The sequence below is a fragment of the Phocoena phocoena genome, chromosome 12 (assembly GCF_963924675.1).
Source record: "Phocoena phocoena chromosome 12, mPhoPho1.1, whole genome shotgun sequence".
Lineage (NCBI taxonomy): Eukaryota > Metazoa > Chordata > Mammalia > Artiodactyla > Phocoenidae > Phocoena > Phocoena phocoena.
Window position 1 is genome coordinate 16,861,201 of NC_089230.1, and position 19,049 is coordinate 16,880,249.

The following is a 19,049-nucleotide window of genomic DNA, read 5'->3' on the forward strand; positions in this document are numbered from 1 at the left end:
ATTCCACTCTGCTCCCAAAGACAACTGACGATGTTCATTTGAGAAACTTGTGTATTTTACAGCAAATTTATAGAGCTTTAGTTTAATTCTGGAAGTTTTAAAATAATGACATTTTAAAGTGTGGGTGTGGGTGTCGGTCTGCCTGTCCATCTGTCTACCTTCATATCTTATTTTCCCTAGTCACATAGTTTTCTCACACTGGAAGCCTATGACGTGATTCTTAGAGGAATGGCCATCTGCAGTAGGTTAATGCTTATTCTATCTTAAAGACCTTTATGGAGAGAGATTCTAAAATGTTTCCATTTCTAAGAGCACTTATTATAAAGAACATTTCTATTATATTTAATCTGAATCCCCTCCAGCTGCGATTTTCATTCATTTTCTTTTATGCTCTCCTCAGTAGATATGAAAACAAAACACTGTGCAGTACATCCTAAAGAGGTACTGTCTAATAACCCTTCATATACTTGAAGACAGTGAATAAGTTCTTTTCTGAGATAAATTCTTTCCGATTCCAGCCCAAGAGACCTATTTAAAAAAACCCTCAATCACTTTGTTGCTCTCCTATGAACTCTCTCCATGAGCCTCTCTAGCTGTCCACATTCCTATGATTGATGCACAATACCTGCTACGAGGAAATAATTTATATAGGTTCTCAGCTCATAATCTTGTGCTCTGGTATAACAGATGCCCAGACTCCCTTTAAAAGACCGTTCTCTGATCTCCCAATTACTGTAGATATGGACTCACATCTATATACCCTTCTCAGGAGAATTATCCGTGGTTGACAGGCGCTATCTCCCCACAGATGCCTAGAAGGCTGTTCCCTCCTCCCCAATCAGCTTTCAGCCTCTTTTTCTCTGGCAGGACAAACTCTACAGTGCGATTCACCTTCCAGAGCTCCCCACCCCTCCCTGTGGGATCAGGCTGAGGCTGAGACTAGACTTCTCCTGAAATCACATCTCTGTCCACCTTCTTCCTCTGCCTCTCCTGCTTCCCTCTCTCACTTACAGGTTTCTTCTGAAAGCTTTTCTTCAATAAACCATGTGCACAGGAATCCACATCTCAGGCTCTGCTTCTAGGGAACCTGATGTACGACAGCTGGCATCAAGAAAAGTTCTCCATGCCAAAAACGTCAGTCAAGTCAGTGACAAACATCAAGTTTTTTGTTTTCAAATCCCACAAGGACTTTATTTTGGACTTCCACACAGATACGACCTTGAGGAACCCAACACATATTTATCAGGTGGATAAATACATAATATTTAGTAATTAGATCAAATTACATGAGCAAGTGTTTAGTATCAATATTGATACATTATTTTTTAGGGAACATGACTATTAAATCATGGTCATAAATCTCTCTCAATTTCCTTAGACACTGCTTCCAGTTCAAAATGTCAAAGGACGTATTTTTCAACAACATAGCTCCATCATGGTTGAGTGCCATCATACCAAAACAATACTGCTCTCCTTTATGCAAAGCTTTAAAAGTGACTTTATTCCTCACCCTCCCAATCTCACATACACCACATAAATTACCCAGATAAGTTAATAACCTGTAGCTTCCAAGTGTCTCATGGGCTTTCTATACCTTGCAGAACTAGTCCAACACTTGAATACCCTGAACTTACTCACCGAGAGCTATGAACAGTCTTAAAATTAGCACCTGTAAATGGTGTTGTCTAGAATACGCTAATACTCTAGATCCCCCTAAACGATTTTTTTTAACCAGTGTGCTGGACTCCTTAAAGCATACAGAGTAAGTAACCATCATAAAACCATTAGAAAATGTTTGAAATGCCATTAGATTTGATGGAACTATTCAGTTAAAAAAATATAAAAATCATAAGTTAAGCTGCTGTCTTTTTAAATTACACACTGTGTACACAGAGTTATCTTGTAAACTTCATTCTCTTCAAATGCTTTTGCAGCTGACAATGGTGTTTCCCATATTGCTTCTTTGCAGCTATTTTCATCTTTGTATTGACAACTGGGTTTTCAGGAATGTGAATCATAGCTGTATACTTCACAGGGGGAAAATACTCAGCAGTGAGATCAAATTCATATAAACAAAGCACAGTGGATCAAACTGTATTCATTTGAACACAGGCAAAATTTTCCCCAATACAACGACGCATTGGGGGATACACTCAGCTCCAAATGGCACACAGGCAAACTTCTCTCCTGATGCTGGTCGTCCTATCAGGATTAAAGTCTAGACATTCTATATGGGTCTTTTTCTTCCCCCCCAAACTTTCTAATTAGTTCATTTAAATTCATTAATGTTGCAAAACTACGACGTGGAACAAATCAGGACAGAAGTTATTGTATTCCTAACAAGTCAAAGAAAAAGAAAATATTACATCTTCTTGGTAAATCAAGACCAACCCTAGTATTTCTTACAGGGACCGCATCAACATCTTGCACACACAGTCTTCAGAACTGAATTTCTCACACTGTAAAAGAAGAGCAGTAGGCTATGCAACGTCATGTGAACTACGGTAAAATGATCACAGTACATTAGTTGTGTCTAAATGGCAACATGTGAACTTACGGTAAAAAAAAAAAATGTTTGAATCTTTGAAATATATGTCAAAGTACACTAGTGTCTAATGAACTCTGAATTGTGTTCCATGTGCCCCAAGGGCTGTGGAAGTCAGTGCCCTGAACACCACAAATATTTACTAGCTAGTTTATGTAAATAAACTGTTGAAGGGGCATAACTTTAGAAAATTCAAATACAAAAAGTGCAGTGGAGCAGCTAATTAACATTATTTTCCAAGTTCCTCCTTAGCTACGCTGAATGTAAAAACACATAAAAATTTCAAAATGCAAATGTTTTAACCTCTTGTAGAATGTCTTATAAAACAGAATTAGACAGCCACCTGAAACAGATTATAATAATTCTTTAGTAACATGAAAGCATTAAATACCTATGGGTCTTTTAGACTCTGACTGACAGTGGGAGAAACACATGTCTGATGCCCTGAAGGACCATTCTTATCATGGTCATTACAGAAGGTCTAACTCTTAATGTTTCTTTTATACAGCAATCAAATAAATTTTAGATACTTGAGCTGATCATAAGTTAAAGGAGGGAGATCCTTCATTTTTCTCGAAGTGTTTTGTCTCTGGCTAAAAGGAAGCCCATCCAGACACTAGTAGCCAAGGACGTATGTTGCCCCGCCAAGAGCAGACCAACAAGCTTCCCTGTTACTTCATCATCTGTCAAAGGACACCCACCTTTGTGTGCAGAATCTAATAAAGTTTGGAGAATGTCATCAATTTTTTCTTTCTGTGTTTCTGGATTGCTTATAGGAAATATTATTGATGTCTTGATGAGCTCCATCCTAAAATTAGGCAAAGGCAGCCAGCCTGGCAACAGACAGACTCCATGGCTAAAATCTCCATCCAACCTGCATACAGCTGTGCCACCTTTTCATAGAGTTGACTTCTGATTTCCTTTCCATGTAAACAATGGCTAGCTGTTAAAATTATCAGCTCAGAAAGAGCATCAAACAAATTTTTTTCTCCCCAACTTTGAAAGTATTCCTTTGTTTCTTTTTTGATTATAGAAACGTGCTACCTGAAGTTGACTATGTTAAGGACATTTTTAACATTTTCTTCTGCCCCAGGAAAACTGGGTTAGATACATCCTATGCAACTCCCTTTCCAAACACAGATGGTGTCAGATGCCTGCAGACATCTTCTGCATTTAGATCTTCAAATTTACAATTATAAACAGCAATGTAGCAGCATGACTCACCAGAACGTAAGTAAACATCTTGCCTACCATGGTAAAATTAATACAGGTCCGTGTTTCTCATATGCATTTTCTAGGAATTCAGCTGGACTTTTTTCAAGTGCTATGACATGCTCGAGGAATGGCACCGGAGAGATGTCTGGTGGACTTTTTGCCCTAGCTGGCAGCTAGACGGGGTGGCCGAAGGCATGGTGGAGCAAGGAGACCAGACTGAGGGTGAAGGGCAGGCATAGGTGGTCACCAGGCACTGCTTCAGTCCCCCAGAGACGCTGGAAGCAAGATCACCTCTGCTCCTCTGAACCAACAGAGCGAGAGAAGCTGGCAGATGGGCATCTGGTGGAGGCCTTGGTCCTCAGGTCTCCTACTACACGTCCCACCTCCCACTCCCCTCAAGCACTTTTTTTTTTCCCAGCATTGTCTCAGCAACAAATCGAACTTCTTTTTTTAACTATTGAGGTTTAGAGTCAGGTATACTAAACTAAAGTATGTCTGGCACTGTTTCAAGGTTTCAGACCTTCAAGATTCTGCTTAATGTTAAAGTCGTAACTCATTCAATGATTCCTTAGTGACTTGAAAGTTCTCAACCTGCCTAATTTATGACTTGTCTACACCATCCCGAACCAAGTATTCAAAGTCAGAATCCAAGAATTAGTCAGCCAGTTGGTTGGGCGACAACAAAGCAGGAGATCTCTTAAGAATTGTTATCTTGCTATCACAAACACTACTCCGGTGTCCTAAAGGTCAATTAGGCTTCTTTCAGTGCTTAATTTAACTCAGAGAAAAAAAAATGACACAATAAACTGTAATATCTACTCAGAAATGAAAGTAAGCAAAAGTTTAAGGTTTACAGATAAAGCTTGACTTTTAGGTTAGTCAAAGTTTAGTTTGTTGAAGGCATCTTACAGAACTAATGCTTATAATGGTTGCATTTACTTTTTCTTTGGTGGTTATTTAGTAATTTATCATTATCAATCTCATCAGTATATTCCCATACCCTTTTGATGTCCCTGTTCTAGTCTGTTTGAGCTGCTACAATCAACCACTATAGACCGGGTGGCTTATAAACAACAGAAATTTCTCACAGTTCTGGGGGCTGGGAAGTCCAAGATCAAGGTGCCGGCAGATTTAGTGTCTGGTGAGGACCCACTTCCTGGTTCACAGACAGCATGTGTCCTCACGCAGCGGAGGGGGGTAAAGGAGCTCACTGGGGCCTCTTTTACACGGTCACTCACCCCATTCATAAGGGCTCCACCCTCATGACCTAATCACTTCCCAAGGGCCTCACCTCCAAATAACATGACTTGGGCATTAGGATTTAACATATGAATTTGTTGGGGGGGGGTGCCGGGGGTTGGGGTGGAGGCATTCAGTCTGTTGTAATGCCCCAATATTTGTCAATGTCAGGAGGTCAAGCGCTCACAAATGAAAACCACACACCTGCACTCTTACCCTAGCAAGTGCTTCTTCAATGCTGATCATCTTTTCCTTGACCATCATCATCAGCTGAATCCGTTCCTCATCACTCATCGTTATCTCGCTGGCAACATAACCCACATCTTCTCCTGGAGATCGAAGAAGAAAAACAATAGGAACAGGTGAAGAAGAAAATAAAAACGATAAGACAGGATGCCAGTCTTGAAGGCTTGTCATCTAGGACTAGAGAAGGACGTAATTCAGGCGCACCGTCTAGCGCTGTTACTGATGGAGCCACAGGACCAGGAATGGGCTGCTTTGTAGGAAGCCAGTGAGCCTATCTCGCTTGGAAACAAGCTCTAAGAACAAACGGATGTTACCACGGAAACAAATCCTTCAAAATGATCAGAGCTTTTGTGATGGAGGGTCTAGTGGAGGAGTTTTGGAAGAAGGCTGACAGGGCGTTTGGAGTGACAGGTGAGGCAGAGAACTAATTTAAAGACCCGGCTAGAGGGCTTCCCTGGTGGCGCAGAGGTTGGGAGCCCGCCTGCCAATGCAGGGGACGCGGGTTCGTGCCCCGGTCCGGGAGGATCCCACATGCTGCGGAGCGGCTGGGCCCGTGAGCCATGGCTGCTGAGCCTGCGCGTCCAGAGCCTGTGCTCCGCAACGGGAGAGGCCACAACAGTGAGAGGCCCATGTACCACAAAAAAAAAAAAAAAAAAAAAAAAAAGGACACGGCTAGAGCGAACAAGCACTCCAAGGCTCCTTCGGCTGAAGGTTCTCTGCGTCCTTCCATTTCAAACACGAACAAGAAGATGTTTTTGCAGAGGAGGGAGAGGAAACCCTCTTTCACAACAGAGAACTGGAAGGTCACAGCGTCTGCTGCAGGACAAAACCTTCATCCTGGTGGAAGCCTAGATCCCTACTAATCTATTTGACTGCTGTTCCTCAGGGGACACGTGTAAATAAATATAATCTCAGGTGTGAAACATGTGGAGATCATTAGAAGGAAGGTACTATCTATGCATGTATCTGAAAGTATCACTCTCATAAATATGCTTCCAAACTGTGAGGGGAACTCAACTTCTAGCTCAAGACTGAAGGCAGGGGGCTTCCCTGGTGGCGCAGTGGTTGAGAGTCCGCCTGCCGATGCAGGGGACACGGGTTCGTGCCCCGTTCCGGGAAGATCCCACATGCCGCGGAGCGGCTGGGCCCGTGAGCCATGGCCGCTGAGCCTGCGCGTCCGGAGCCTGTGCTCCGCAACGGGAGAGGCCACAACAGTGAGAGGCCCGCGTACAGCAAAAAAAAAAAAAAAAAAAAAACCACAAAAAGACTGAAGGCAGGCAGAACTGCAGAGGGAAAGAGAATCCCTCAGTTAGGATCCTTTGAAAGTGTTTTCTTGAAAAGCGAAATGGCCATCACGTCTCATGCATGTGAGCCACGTCAGCGTACATGCCTCTGATCAGCGTGTGGGGAGAGTGTGTCGGTGAAGGTGGGCCATCACGCGCAGCCGGAGTTCTCATGCCCCGTCCTTCTCCTCCACCGTGTTGTTCCCATCCACACCTTACAGGAACCAGTGCCATCAGGATACTCGGCTCTAGCTTCATTTGCCCGTGGTATAGACAGATGGACTGAATGGGTCTGGCTGCAGACTTGTGGGAACCCATTTCACTCAGGACCTACCTTGGAATTTATGTTCCCCTGTGTTTCCTTATCTCACTTCCTTTTTGTAATCAATCAGCCCAGAAACACCACTCAAGTGCCCTTCGCCACTGAGCCCCTTGTGCGGGAAGAGTAATGGTGTGAGCCAGGGGAGGGGAGAGCCTGCAGCTTTGATGCATTTTACTATCTGCCTCGCCTCCAGTGGTGGAGGGGAGTGGTGGAGAGAGTTGCCTGGGTTTAAAAAGAAATGAACGTTGAGCCGGTAAACTGTTGGCTTCCTCCCTCCATCCCCTTCTCTCTCTTTCGCCTTTTCTTTCTTTCTAAATAAGACTTTGTTAGAATCCAAGGTTTACTTTGAATCGTAAGTGATGCTGGGTGTGTCTCAAAATGAAAAACTGGGAATGCTTAAGAATAACTCTCTCACAGCAGGACAACTTAAATAAGCCCACTGATGGCTGCCAAGGAACCCAGGTGTGCCACTGACACACACTGTGTCCATTTTTCTCATTTCCATGTGTAGGAATAGCTGGAGAAGCATTCTGCACAGGCTAGGACACCAAGATTTTGTAAAAGAAAATAAGTCGCGTCAGTGGTGAGCAACTAAAAATGTTCATCTAATGATAACCTTATCCAGCCAGACTGGAATCTGGAAGTAGCTTCGTTTCCCCTCCCTGTCTGAATACTGGAGAAACATAAATTATACAACTGGGCCTCAAAGGGATGACATATTTACTTACTATATAAACAACAACAAGAGACACAGCTAAGAGGAGGCAGGACTGCCTTCACGAAGCAGCCCGGGCAAATTCCCATGATGTCAGCCCATTAGACAGAGTTTCCAAGGGTAACAACCCCATAACTGTCCCTGCCACAGAAAAGCATCAGCAGTTCTGAAGATTGCAAAGGCCCCAAGTGGCAGGGCAGGGGGGAGGGTCCAAAACTCACAAATGCTAAGACTTTCTGGACCTTTTTAGGGTCCATCTTGGCCAGTAAAGATCTCCCTGAGGTTGATGTGATTGAGAAAAGGAAAGATTTGGTCTTTGCTGCCAGATCTGTAAAAGAAAGGACTGCGAACTCTTTCCATTTTGATTTCTTTGATTTAAAAAAAGAAAAAAAAAAACAACCCACTGGGATGAAGTCTTAAAGTAATGATAGGAATGTCAGAAAGGCTGCACGGCGTATGGGCACATGCAATGACTTATTCTAACTTACAGCATCCATGTAGATTAGCAGCCCAGGCTTCTTAACATTTTAGAGCTAAAAGGACCTACTCTCTGCTAGCTGTGTTACAGTACCTTTTGAAGTCTGTCTCATTATTCCTTTCTGATTCTTTCGGAAGTTCTGCCAGAAATACTTATTTTTCTTCTTCCAATCTCCTTTTCCTTTAAAAAAAGAAAAAAAAAGGCACAAGCAACAAATTCATTAATAACAAAAGTAGCCTCTTCCTCACAACTCACAGCTTGTAAGAATACTTTGATTTCACAAAAAGACAGTTTTTCTCTTTCAGTTTGTGAAAAGACTTAGAAATGCCTATAAAGTTGTTTAAAAGAAATGCAAATTTCCTAAGAGCAAGAAATGGTACCGTAGGGTTAAGATGAGAAATAAAGAAACATCAAAAAAGCAGGCAAGGGCTTCCCTGGTGGCACAATGGTGGAGAGTCCACCTGCCGATGCAGGGGACACAGGTTCGTGCCCCAGTCCGGGAAGATCCCACATGCCGCAGAGCGGCTGGGCCCGTGAGCCATGGCCGCTGAGCCTGCGCGGCCGGAGCCTGTGCTCCGCAACAGGAGAGGTCACAACAGTGAGAGGCCCGCGTACTGCCAAAAAAAAAAAAAATGAAAAAGCAGCAGCCCTATCTGCTCTCGTGGACGGGGCACACCCAAAGCTGCGGCTTCGTCACCGTTCGGCATCTGGTTGCTCCACGGCCACTGGCAACAGGGTCCAGCAGAGTGATGCACTGTTGGTTTCCGCAGTCTAGACGGGCGGTGCCAGGCAGTGTGACACAAAACAGATCCGTGGAAACCCCGCGCAAGGGGCTCCCAGGCTAAGGGCATTATTTGTCAAAGTGGGATGCCCTCCTTACGTTCTGACACCCAAGACTCTGAGAAGGAAACTGGAGTCCACTAGCCTGAGGCTGCCTCTGTACCCAGAATGTGGAAGGTGCCTGCTGCCTCTGGGCTAAACACAACAGCAAATATCAGCCATGAAAGGTCAAAGTGAAGTAGGATTATCACTACTTGAATCTTCCTCACAAGCAATCTGGGAATAGAATGTATTTCTTGTAAGCTATACTCTCCCCTTCTCCCATTTTAATGTTTCTGAAATGGAGATGCAGCTTAAGAAAAAAATGGCAAGAGCTAACATTTATCCCGCACTTAGCATATCCAGGCACTTTGTATCTAATGGCATATCTCATTTAATACTCACTCACAATGAACGTATGATGTATCCTTGTTTCCATTTGTGGATGAGAAAACCGAGGCTTAGAGAGGCAAGTGACTTGCCCAAGGTCATAACTAGTAAAGTGGGTAGTCATGATTCAAATCCAAATCAAAGCTTGATTTGAGCACTTACGCACCTAATCATGATTACTTTGCCAGGCTTTCTTAGACCCAAACAGAAGAAATGTTACAAAATCAAGAGTGGATTTTATAACACCTTATTATTGTGCATACTCTTTCATTCAAAAGTTCCAAACAGAAGGATTTATCCTAAGGACATGATCAGGGATAGGCTCAAGGATTTTTAGTGGTAGCATCATTTCTCTGTGATAGAGAAAAAACTGCCAACAACTTACATGCCCAGCAGAGAAGAGACCGGTTGATTCAATTATGGCACATCCAATAAGACAGAATATTACGCAGACTTAAGAATTTTACTGTAAAAAATACTCAATCATGTAGGAACATGCTCAGGATATATTCAGTTGTAGAATACGATCCATATTATGTTTTTTTGAAACCCACACAAATTCAGAAAAAGAGAGGAAAGCTATACATCAAGATCTTAACAATGTTTATTTCTGGGTGGAAGGATTCTTTGTGGTTTTTGTATGTTCACATACTTATGTGTTCCGCAAAGTATTAAAAGAAAATAATTAATTAAAAATGGTTAAACCAAGAAAAGTGGTACTGACCTACAGAGCTGTCTTCCGAGTGTGACTTATGAAGAGGATTCCTACAAAAGAAAAACAAGCGTGATTACCAGGGAGCTTTACCTTCATGTGAGGACTGAAAACCCTCCTAACTAGTGGTACCCGGCATCAATCAGCTGAGGAGAGCCAGGGAAATTTCTATAGAATGTTTATCAATGGCCTTCCCCAGCCATCTGCTGCCTTTCTAGAAACCGGCTGAGGTGCCATTTGTCAACACTAATTAAAGGCTCACTCCAGGGTAAGACCTATATTAAATGAAGGGAACGGACTTCACTGGCTGATGGCTGAAGTGCCTTCCACTTCTGTGAACCATTATTCACATGTTAAGTTACTGCCACTGAGAAGTCTCTCATGTAAGTGGGAAAGAGAAGGTAAATAAAAATAAGAATATAGACCTGGCAGATGAGTAAAGTGGTCACCTGGAGGACAAATGGGGGGGTGCAGGGGTTTGTGGACATCAAGCAACAGGAGATTGGATGCCCCAAGTAGGGGGGCAGCTAGGATGCAGCTCCTCTGGTCCCTTGCTGCCACCTGGCAAGTGCACTACGTGTTTCTCTAGATCTTCCAATTTCAAAGAGAAGTCAGAAGTCTGCATTTCTTTTACAAGAGCTCCACATGTTTAAGGATGGCAAATAACTCAATATTTCTAAAAATGCGTCCAAGTTCATTAACACATGTCTGGGCATCAGATTCGGCCCACACCCTCCCCGACCCTAGCTGCCAGTGGGTGACTGTCGATACAGATGAACTCAAATAACCTGAAAAGTGAACCCAGCCCCAAACGCAGGCGACCAAGCCTTTCTCCAGAATATACATAGACAGATAGCAACGTAAAGGAAGAAGGCAGGGAAACCAAAGAAAGTGAAAATTGGTTCTCTCAAAAGGGGGGGGGGGGGGAGCAGGGCTTCCCTGGTGGCGCAGTGGTTGAGAGTCCGCCTGCCGATGCAGGGGACGCGGGTTCGTGCCCCGGTCCGGGAAGATCCCATATGCCGCGGGGCGGCTGGGCCCGTGAGCCATGGCCGCTGAGCCTGCGCGTCCGGAGCCTGTGCTCCGCAACGGGAGAGGCCACGATAGTGAGAGACCCGCGTGCCGCAAGAAGAAAAAAAAAGGGGGGGGAAGCGCAGAGGCGGAGCATTAATCTTCCGCTAGGTGGGTCCAGAGCCGAGAGAGCAAGTTCAGCAACCCTGAGCTTGCTGACCAGGAAAACCAGGAAGAAGGAACCTGCATTGGAACAGAAGCAGGGACGCTCAGGGGGTTTACACCTGAACCTTCACTGCTCGTACATCCACCCGGATGGAGGGTGGAGGTGGCATCTGGCGAAACACTCTTTAGTGTGAGAAAGCATGGGAGGCCAGAGCTCCACTGAAACAATCAGGAAGAGAAGCAGAACGTCCAATCGCTTAGCAGTGATTTTCTGCCTACCTGGCGGGTAAAAAGGACCTCTAGAACTTAAGGTGACAGGAGAGGGGCAGCGGGCTTCCTCTCATGCAGAGTCACCTATGATAAGCCATCTCTCTTTGGAACAGCTGCATCGACGCTGGCTGACTGCCGGCTGCCGTCTGAAGACTCGAGCCCTGTAAGCACCTTCAGACCCCACGTCCGCGAGAAGTGAATTGTTTCTGACTAGCACCAAAGCCTGACAGACCTCTACTGTCCATGAGGAGACAGAGTAAGAGCAAAGAACAGAAAACAGGGGAGAGGACTCGGGTGCTGAAGAGCTAGACTTGAGGCCTAGTTTTTGCCCTTTCTACCACACTGCCCGCGCAGAAAACGTACGGAAAGTCTACCTCATCGGCACATTTTGCCACATTTAGCTTCTAGGATATGCTCTCCTCCCTCCAATCCACACACACAAAAAGAAAATCCCTAAACATATACTTACTTGAAAGGCTTCTATGAAATAGCTATTTCAGTTTCCTTCCTTCGGTAAAAACGTGTTGATGCTATTGTAAGGTACATGGACAATCATGAAGAAGTGGGATGTACAATGGAGGGAGGGTGACAAAACATGAACAAAGTACCGGCAAAGAAGGAGAAGCAACAGCAGAAGGAGGAGGGGCGAGGGAGGGGGGGGAGGGGAGAGGGCCAGGAAGAAGGAGGAGGATGAAGAGAAGGAACAAAGGGCTGGTGGCGCAGTGGTTGAGAGTCCGCCTGCTGATTCAGGGGACACGGGTTCGCGCCCCGGTCCAGGAAGATCCCACATGCCGCGGAGCGGCTGGGCCCGTGAGCCATGGCCGCTGAGCCTGCGCGTCCGGAGCCTGTGCTCCGCAGCGGGAGAGGCCACAAAAGTGAGAGGCCCGCGTACCGCAAAAAAAAAAAAAAAAAGAGAAGGAACAAATACACAAGCCAGGAAGGTGCTCAAGGCCACAGAAGTAGGAGCAAGGCAAATACCAGCAGACAGCTGAGTAGAGTTGGCTAGTTGACTGGGGATTAAGGCAGGAAATCCTTCGAAAATAATATTTACGCTAAGGTTTGAATACTTAAATTTTGTTTTTTAAATTTTACTCTGTTGCATTTGTAGCTCAAAGTCATGGTAATACGCCTCAGCCCACCCTACTTCAACTGGCCATGATCTACCAGCACCATCGTCAAGCTTTCTGTAGATGCCCTCTGATGGCAAAGGAAGTGGCACATTTATTTTTATACTCACACTAAGGACCTAACCGCTTACAACCAACTATATCAACTATCCCTAGCTCTTGATAAACTACTTAACCGTGTAATAAACTAAAAATATATATGTCTTTCACCTTTTCTAAAAGAAATATTTTCAAGGGAAAATGGTCTAAAGAAATAGTACTTTTATTCAGTCCTTTGTTGATTTAGAATAATACACTTCATCGAATTGTAAGGAATTCTGCCCATCGTTTAATCCAATCCCAATTTTACAGAAAACCATGGTCTCCAGAAATTACAGAAGTGGCGCTCGTTTCCCTGACTGGTTACAGACCAGCAAGGAGCTGTATGAGGGATCACTAGACCGGTTGTCTTTCCAAAATACACCTGACTCTCCCTATCTGCATGAAGTGTATATAAAATTGCCTGTCTCAGTACGACTCTTCAAAAATCCAAAGGCTCATTTCTAAGTTTTCAACCCATTTTTCACTTGTTCCGCCCAATGGGAATATCTAATACTGTAAAAACACTCCAAAATTCATACTACAGAAAAGTTATGTTCTCACTATTACATAGTTATCACAAAATATAATTGTATTTTCCTCTATAAAAAGCTGGCTTACAACTTTTTCATTATTTTTATCTACCTTCTTCAAATTATCATGTGTTTTGAATATTTACCCTTGGGTTTGCATTTTTTAACCTATTTGTTAACATAAGAGGTGCTTCTCTTAGTCATCATTTGCATTTCCCCCAGAATGCCAGCAGATGGCACTGTAGCTTCTTTATTCAACTTGCTTATGGTAGCCAGTGGGGATTTTGTATTTAAAATTTCACCAGTTCACAATCTAGATACTGGTCAAAGATAGCAAGCCAATGTTTCATAAGCACGAGGCCCAACTCATCAATTTACAAAGGGGGTAAAATGATGCTATATCAAGTTTAATTTGGATGCAGTGAATTTTCCCTGCCAACAGAAGCTGGCAGAGCAACAATGCAAAATGCCATCTCCTTTCTCCTTGAGACTGATTATAAAATTCATCCAGCAGGAACAAAAATCAATGATGTCACCAAATTCCAAATTCGGATGGCAGCAGGTGGAAGGGGTCATTTACTGATTCCCCTGGTGGAAGAAATTAATGCTCAAAAGTCAGTTCTAAAGAGGCCTCCTCAGGCTTCCCTCGTGGCACAGTGGTTGAGAATCCGCCTGCCAATGTATGGGACTTGGTTCAAGCCCTGGTCCGGGAAGATCCCACATGCCGCAGAGCCACTAAGCCCGTGTGCCACAACTACTGAGCCTGTGCTCTAGAGCCCGCGAGCCACAACTACTGAAGCCTGCACGTCTAGAGGCCACGCACCATAACGAAGAGTGGCCCCGTTCGCCGCAACTAGAGAAAGCCCGCACGCAGCACTGAAGACCCAATGCAGCCAAAAATAAATAAGTAAAATAAATAAATTTATAAAAACAAAACAAAGAGGCCTCCTCGTAATACATCCTTCCAGCCAGATACTGCAGACGAAAATGGCAGCCTATTTCTAGCCATCACTTTCACTGTTAACAGGGTAAAAAGGATGGGGATTTCCATGCAGATTTCAACGACTGGGAAGCAATAATTAATATTCGGTTGCACCTTGAGAATCTATGAAAGCATTTAATAGTTTTGCATTTAAAGTCTCTGAACTCAATCTTAGCACCTTTTCATCAATAACTACTACTATTAGACCCCAAAACTGCATAAGTGTAAACTTTCCTGAAGACCCCTAAAACTACTCTAGTTCTCCCTGAAGGTCAGATTCATTTCAGAAAATTATAAGGAATACATGAATTAGATCAAAAAATCAATTTAAGGGACAGCATCCCCAGAACGGAACCAATTCCTTTCATCCTACACTCCAGTCTTTAGCAAATTCTTTGTTAAATTGCTTCCTTCCTTCATTTTCACTCATTCATTTATTCATTGCTTCTTTCATTCAATAAATATTTATCAAGCTCTCATTCTGAGTCTGGCATCCCTGCGGCACTGAGATCATAGCAGTAAATAAAAGAGGGGTAAGATCCCTGTTCCCTTGCAGCTAGGATGGGGGTGCAGATCAAGAAGTAGGGAGAATTCTAGAAAGGATGGACAGAGAAGGCCTCTCTGAAGAGGTGACAGGTGAGCAGATACCTCAATGATAAGCTGGCATGACATCCACTCCCTCCACTGGGGAAGACTGGTAGGGAAAGAAAGGAGGAAGTAAGAGGTCTACTTTGGCCACGTCCAGTTTGAGGTGTTTGTTGAACATCCCTGCAGAGATATTAGTGAGATAGTTGGATATGTGAGTCTAAGTTCAGGGGACTCATTGAGGACTGGAGTTAAGAATTTGGAAGTCACCTGGATATTTAAAGCCAGGAGACCAACTGAAACCGAACAGAAGCTGAGACTGAGCTCAAGGGCAATCCAATTTTTATGGGTCAGGAAAAGAAGCGGAAGCAGGCAATGGGACTTCTGGGGAGGGGCCAGTGGAGAGAAGGAAAACCAGGGAAGTACACTTTTACCTTTCTGGCTAGAATAATACTAAAATCAATTTAACACAGATGATACTGCTGCCTCAGACGCCATACAGGGTAAATTCTAGGTTGCTCTATTTTTCCATTGAATCTATTGCTTCACAGCAAAGATCCACATAAGACCAGAATGAAAGAGGAAACTAACAAAGGTCAAAACGAAATTCTTCACGTTTGTATATAGGAGTCCACCTTGCCTAAGGACACAGAGGTGGTCAGAGACTTAACTGTGTGTCTGAGTCCAAAGCTTCACCCACTTCACTGAACTTACTGCTTCTCATTTACATGAAAGAAAATCACATCACATGATACACCACCCTGGTTCTTGGGTAAGTTCCTGGAATGACACTCAGAAGGATTTGTGAGGAGAGAGCACGTTTTCAACCCCAAATGTGAACATGGCCTATGGCCTATACACCAGAAAGGTATAACAAATGCCCACGCATAAAGGAATTCCTAAAATAGACTTTGTGTTTTTGTTCTGATGGACTGTCCAGAAACTTCATTATAACCAAACAAAAAACAAAAGAAAAACTGTTCTAACCTCATTTCTAAGGAAGGACCATGTGTTACATGTTACTGGAAAATGTATACTTAAGAGGTTTTAAAGGTTCCTTTATCTTGAGTCTCCGGAAATACACTAACATACATTATTAGTTTATTTCCTGCTGGATTTTGAATCAGAGCTTTTGCTGTGTCTGGGTCTTTGACTGCATCATCCCCTGGCCTGCCAAGGCAGTCCCCAAAGCCAGCAGCAATTTTCCTTAAGATGCAGAAAAAGGACTGAGGCATCTGTGTTATTAAATTATACGTGCACGGGGGAGGAAGAAGAAGGTAAATGGGTTGAGGGTCTTTTTAGTAGTTAATATTCTCTTTTGCTTTATTCTTTTTTTTCTCGTTTTGGCCGTACCACGTGGTTTGTGAGATCTTACTTCCCTGACCAGGGAATCGAACCTGGTCCCCAGCAGTGAAAGCACCAAGTCCTGACCACTGGACTGCCAGGGAATTCCCTTCTCTTGCTTTATACCTTTACCTAAATATAACAAACTACTCACATTTGTATTTTTCATATTTAGTGACAAATCATTTTGTGTAAAATAGGTAATTCCTTAATTTGACATTTCTTATTATCCTTTGGGTAGCAAAGATATTTTTCATATAGGAGCATTTCTTCTCTATTTAATAGGAATAAACATGAAACAAAATTCAGCTCACACTATCCACTGTCTGCCATGAAAATTTAAGGGTCACCCTTCCCCCAGCCATGGGGTAAGGGCTGGGATAAGGCATCCGACATGGAGGGTCCCCAGTGCTGGGCGCTCACTCGTGGGGTTGGGGGGTTGCAGGGAGCGAGTGCCTCCTTAAATTCCGTGCCCTCCGTTATCTCTTGCTTTACCCTTGATGGGGCCCTTCCCAGCCAATAACCATTATATTCCATACACACAATGGAAATCAGCTTGCCAATTTACTGGCTGGGATGGAAGGTAACTCTCTTGCCAAGTGGCTGGCTTATTGTTCGAACTCCCTGAATATTCAGTACCGATGACAACGCTGGTGACATGTTGTCACCCTGGTGAACACACTCTCCATACGGGCTTTTTCTTTCATTTCACAGTCTATTCCTGGCCTGTGCTTTCTGGCTTTTTGTTGCAAGGTCACCTTCCTAAGTGATCAAGGCAGAAACCAAATCCAAGGCTGTGGCCGACACTGCACAGGCTCAGTGCTCACGCGCTCAGGAGTCAGGCCCACCCGTGACAGCGCTGCCGCAAACCTAAGCCATATTTTCCCTTTTTATGCGCAGTAAAACTGTGGTGTAAAAACTGTACCTCCCTTGGTGGGTTGTTAGGAGAATTACAGGAGACAGTGAATATAAAGGGCTTAGGGCAGTGCCTGGTACTTGGTGAGGTCCCAGTAAATGTGACCTCTTGTAACTACTCCCCAGAGCTGCCTCAAACACACGAATATGCTTGGTCTTTGGGCAGGATTACACCACCCTCATCCCACTGAGCGCTGCCGCTACTCAGCCCCTATTCTCGACTCCAGCAGTTTCTGAATCCCCAAGGTTCCTCTTTCTTATCTTTCTTACATTAACTTGCCTCAAAAAATGTGGACAGATGTAGTGATTTCTCTTCCTCTTCTCAATCTCACTTCATACAAGCAATTCATGTTTTTCTCAGAATTAAAAAAAAAAAAGACAGAAACAAAAACCATCTAACACAGCATTGTAAGTCAACTATACTCCAATAAAAAATTTTTTTTCATTTCAGTTTCCAAAAAATAAAAAGAAATCACAGCAACAACTGAACAAGATTCCAACACACTTCATCCATTTTTTCAGCACAGTATAATTAATATTTGCTTATGTCCTGCTGTCTTCCTTAAGCAGTAAGAACTGTACCAAGTTAGACGACTGTGTCCAACACAGTGTATACTAAATAATCCCTCACTTATGTTGAGAAGATTTCCATGTGGATGCATATCATGGGAAATAATCGGAGCCCATCAATCATGTAATATTAACTCTCCAAAAGAAATGGCAGGGTTTCCAGGTTTAAGAGTGGATATTGTCCCAAAGCAAGAATACCAGGGAATTCCCTGGCAATCCAGCGGTTAGGGCGCCTCGCGTCCACTGCAGGGGACGCAGGTTCGATCCCTGGCTGGGGAACCAAGATCCCACAAGCTGCGCAGTACAGGCCCCACCCACCCCAAAAGAGAATACCACCTAATCTTTAATTCCAATTTCATGAGGGTCTCTTATCACACAAATCAAATTCTCACACTTGGAAAGTGCTAAAAGAACATTTGAAAGGTTTGAAATTTCTAGCCATGAGTTTTGGCCTCTTCAAATTTTTCTTATTCTACCCTCTGCTTTATAATATCTTTGGTTTTAAAACTGCCATCAGGGGCTTCCCTGGTGGCGCAGTGGTTGAGAGTCTGCCTGCCGATGCAGGGGACACGGGTTCGTGCCCCGGTCCGGGAAGATCCCACATGCCGCGGAGCGGCTGGGCCCGTGAGCCATGGCCGTTGAGCCTGTGCTCCGCAACGGGAGAGGCCACAACAGTGAGAGGCCTGCGTACCGCAAAAGAAACAAAACAAAAAAACCCTGCCATCAGAATCAGTTTAGGTGAGCCTATTCCTTCCATACAAGATGTCTCAAGAGGAGCACCTTATCCAGAAAAATAGAAAGACACAGCCAACCTGGGCGTGTAGCTTGCCTTCTAACAACAATGATTTTTGTTATCCCTCAGTCCTCTGCTAATTACATCAGGGATGTGGAAGTTCTAGGTATTTAAACAAGATCTCTTCTGCTGCAAGGCATGCCTTTTTTTTTTTTTTTTTAACACTAACTGTCCTCACATAGTTAGAATGGACATAGTGATTCCTCTTCCACTTCTCAACTGCCCTTTACGAAAGCAGTCCATGTTTTTCTTAAAATGAAAAAAATACACGAATGATTGGACATGATGTCAACATGGAGATGCATGGGCAGCTCACTGGTATCTAGACATGAATGACATTATCTCTAATGTTTCTCTGAGGCCACGACCCAGGAAGCAGCCCAGCACAATGGCTCACAAGGTGGGTTCTGGAGTCCAGTTGCCAGTGTTCAAAGACAGCTCTACCATTTACTAACTAGCAACTCTGGACCAGCCACTTGGTCCCACCGAATCCCAGTTTCAGCCTATGCAAGATGGGGACAATATTATTACTGATCATATGGGTTTTCTAGAGGTTTCGGCGAACTGTGACTTGCATGGTGTTTAGAACATGCCTGCATGTGATACGCACCACACCAAGGAGCCAGCGATCACGACTGCCAGCCTCTGCTCTCACCCAGCTCTCCTTATGGGGTCAAGTCTCTCATAGGCCTTCTCTAGAACGCACTGAGTTTCT

The 19,049-nt window shown here is 43.9% G+C and overlaps 1 protein-coding gene and 1 pseudogene across 1 annotated transcript in view; both read right to left on the reverse strand.

The window, feature by feature from the left end:
* The window catches only part of SASH1 (SAM and SH3 domain containing 1), a 185,217-nt gene that overhangs the window by 60,128 nt on the left and 106,040 nt on the right, over positions 1 to 19,049 (reverse strand). The window contains exons 5-7 of the mRNA XM_065888739.1: positions 9,977 to 10,017; positions 8,137 to 8,223; positions 5,216 to 5,328 (exon numbers count right to left, since the gene is read on the reverse strand). Coding sequence (XP_065744811.1) covers positions 5,216 to 5,328; positions 8,137 to 8,223; positions 9,977 to 10,017 — 241 coding nt within the window. The remainder of the gene's footprint in view (positions 1 to 5,215; positions 5,329 to 8,136; positions 8,224 to 9,976; positions 10,018 to 19,049) is intronic.
* LOC136132295 (lanosterol 14-alpha demethylase pseudogene) lies at positions 1,896 to 3,981 on the reverse strand (annotated as a pseudogene).